At 43.1% G+C, this 3597-nt stretch overlaps 1 protein-coding gene across 1 annotated transcript in view; it reads right to left on the reverse strand.

Annotated features, from left to right (window-relative positions):
* Positions 1 to 2057: 2057 nt before the first annotated feature.
* The window catches only part of LOC109922200, a 4090-nt gene continuing 2550 nt past the window's right edge, over positions 2058 to 3597 (reverse strand). Inside the window, exon 3 of the mRNA XM_048601404.1 lies at positions 2058 to 3597. This exon is cut by the window's right edge and continues 1 nt beyond it. Coding sequence (XP_048457361.1) covers positions 3419 to 3597 — 179 coding nt within the window. The 3' untranslated portion in view covers positions 2058 to 3418.

Consider the following 3597-nt stretch of genomic DNA (forward strand, 5'->3'; position numbering starts at 1 on the left):
ATTTAACACCTCAGCCATGCCCTGTTCCCTCATCCTCGTGTAAATCTCCTTTGGTGTCCCTAATTGGACCCACTCCTCCTCTAAACACCTTTGCAAAAGGCAAGTATGTGCTTTCTCTGTATTCATCTTATAATTTGAAAGATCTCCCAAACAGATTTCTTTAAAAACGCATGAATGTTTGTTCATTCAAAATTTATTCCATGAAGATGCAGAATTGGTTAACATACAGTTTATTGGATGAAAATACAAATGTTTTCTTGAAATAAACTCAAGAGCATCCACACAAACAGACATCGATTCACAGCATGAAAAGGGGCAAAAATGAATTTCTCACAGGAAAGATTCATTTTGAGAAGATACACTTTGACCAATAAACTTTAGCTCTCAAAGGCAAAAAAAGTTTGAGATGTTCAGGTTTTTTTGATTTGATTCATTATTGTGACATGTACAAGAGATCCAGTGACTAGCACTGTATTACGTGCCATCCAGACAAATCATACTTTACATAAGTACATCAGGGTAACAGGATGCAGATTATAGTGTTACAGCTACAGAGAAAGATCAACTCTAATATAGGAGATGTCCATTCATAAGGCTGATAATAGCAGGGAAGAAGCTATTCTTGAATCTGTTGGTACGTGTTTTCAAACTTTTGTATCCTCTGCCCGATGAAAGGGGGTGGGGAAGAGTATAACCAGGGTGGGGGCGAGGGGTCTTTGATGACGTTGGCTGCTTTCCTGAGCCAGCGGGTAGTACAGACCGAGTCAATGGAAGGAAGGCTGGTTTCCATGATGGACTGGGCTGTATTCATGACTCTCTGTAATTTCTTACACTCCTGAGCAGAGCAGTTGCCAAACCAAGCTGTATGCATCTGGACAGAATGCTTTCTATGGTGCATCTACAAAAATTGGTGAGAGTCCTCATTGACATGCAGAATTTCCTTAGCCTCCTGAGGAAGTAGAGGTGTTGGTGTGTTTTCTTGACCATAGCATTGACGTGGATGAACAAAGACATATCATTACTGATAGTTGCTCCTAGGAACTTGAAGCTCTTGACCGCCTGCACCACAGCACCATTGATACAGACGGGGCCGTCTGACCCTCCACTCTGCTTCCTGAAGTTGATGTCCAGCTACTTTGTTTTGCTGACATTGAGGGAGAGATTATTATCTTTACACCATGCCACTAAACACTCAATCTCTTTCCTGTATTCTGTCCTGTCATTGTTTGAAATCCGACCCACTATGATGGTGTCATCAGCAAACTTGCAAATGGAGTTCAAGCTGAATTTGGCCACACAGTTGTGAGGGATATAATGAGTACAATAAGGGGCTGAGTACGCAGCCTTGTGGGCAGCACAGAGTGGGAGCTGACTTGGGGTCCTGGCGCACGTAGGTAGGTGTCTCCAAGATGAGCATATGTCTCTGGGACCTTTGCCTCCTGAAAGGTCATTGATAAAAATCCTTGATTCTGTTTCCTGTGCAGGCTCAGTAGGTAATCAGGTAACCCATGGGATCCACCACAAAACTGCTACTGATACAGAAGGCTCAAGCTGAGCAGCTCCTTTCTTCCAGCACTTTCCCCAACTGAAAATCCGAGACAGTAGAACATTATTCAAATAGAACAGGCATAAAGCCCTGTTTCAAAAAAAAAGCTATCTTCGCTGAAGGCAATTCAGAGTAACCAGCACCAACAATTACCTGGAACCATGTGATTTCCAAGAAATGCCATAATAAAAAAAAATGTTCCTCTGCCCTTTTATTGACTTCTTTAAAATGAACCATCCAGGTATCCTCCTCATGGGAGAATGATCGAGAAGATTAAGTCACATGGGATCCACGGTCAGCTGGTAAGTTGGATACAAAACTAGCTTGGCCATAGAAGACAGAGGGTAGCTGTGGAGGGATGTTTTTCTGACTGGAGGTCTGTGACCTGTGTTATTCCAAAGGGATCAGTGCTGGGACCTCTGTTGTTTGTAATACATATAAAATGATTTGGATGAGAAAGAGGCTGTACTGCACTGTCGGAGAGTCAGTGCTGAGGGAGCGCTGCACTGTCGGAGGGTCAGTGCTGAGGGTGGACCGCATTGTCAGAGGGTCAGTGCTGAGGGTGGACCGCATTGTCAGAGGGTCAGTGCTGAAGGAGTGCTGCACTGTTGCAGATACCAACTTTCAATGAGATGGTAAAAAGTCTGCCCATTTAGGTAGGTTTTAAAATCACAGCATTTTAATTTGCTTCTGAATTCACGACATCTTAAGAGATAGGAGTCGGAGTAGACCACTTGGTCCTTTGAGCTTACTTCATGATTTCCTAAGATCATGTTTGATCTGATTTTGGATTTGTCTTCTGTGTCCTGTCTCTCCCCCTTGCCATTTGTTTTGTTTCTCGATCCAAAATCTGTCTTAACTCAGCCTTGAATCAATTCAGTGACCCAGGATGTACTGCTCTCTGGAGTGAAGAATTCCAAAAAACCATCAGAGAAGAAATTCCTCCTCACCTCTGTCCCAAATCAGAGGCCCTTCTTGTTAATCAGTTCCCCAATTTCTATACTCCTTCAGGATAGGAAACATCTTTCCAGCATCTACCCTGTCAAGAACTCCTCAGGCCTGGAAACATTTCAAGGACATCACCTCGCATTCTTTGAAATTCCCCTGGTCTGAAAGCTTCATACATACACCTTAATTGGTTGGAATGTATTTTGGGAAGATTTGTAGTTTTGAAAGGCACTATATAAATGTAAATTCTTTTGTAAAAACAAATGCAAAATTGGTACTTATTAAACCAGGAGGGATTATACGTTATGAAGGCAGAGAGGCTACAAGGAGATATGTACAAGTTAGTGAATAGGCAAGGATGTGACAGATGAAGGAGCTTTGAAAACAGTGAAGCAGAATAATTTGTTTAAAATGTGTGAATGTTGTAAATGTTCATATTGAAAGGGATCTGGGTGTGCTCTTAATGTAATGTCATCAGGGAGGCAGCGATGAATGAGGAAGGCACAGGCATGGTGGCCTTTATTGCAATGGGATTGCAGTACATGAGTACAGATGTCTTGCTCCAATTACAGAGGGCTTTTGTGACCCCCACACCTGGAGTACTGTGTGCAGTTCTGGTCTCCATCTTTGCAGAAGGTGTCACAACCACAGATAAAGTGTCTCCTCAGTGTGACAGAGATAGTAGGAACTGCCGACGCTGGAGAATCTGAGATAACAAGGTGTAGAGCTGGATGAACACAGCAGGCCAAGCAGCATCATAGGAGCAGGAAGGCTGACGTTTCAGGCCTAGACCCTTCACCAGAAAATCAGTGGAACAGACAGGTCAATGAACAAAGGCAGAAGATCAGCACATTGATTGGTGCAGCAGGATCTGGGATTGGGGAGGATGACTGACTCCCGCTCCTATTTCTGAGATTGATTTCCTTATTTCAGCAAATCAGAGAGGTTTTTAATAGCTTCAGTTCCATCCTTGGTAAATGCTTCTTGTTTCTGAGTGACCCTAACACGTATTTTCTCTTTTGCTGTTTCACATTTTCTCTGAATATCATTAAACTTGTTGTCTGAGCCCTGTCCACCCAGCAATGAGCTCAGGTCACGCAGCG

Source organism: Rhincodon typus, chromosome 9, assembly GCF_021869965.1.
Source record: "Rhincodon typus isolate 14 chromosome 9, sRhiTyp1.1, whole genome shotgun sequence".
NCBI lineage: Eukaryota > Metazoa > Chordata > Chondrichthyes > Orectolobiformes > Rhincodontidae > Rhincodon > Rhincodon typus.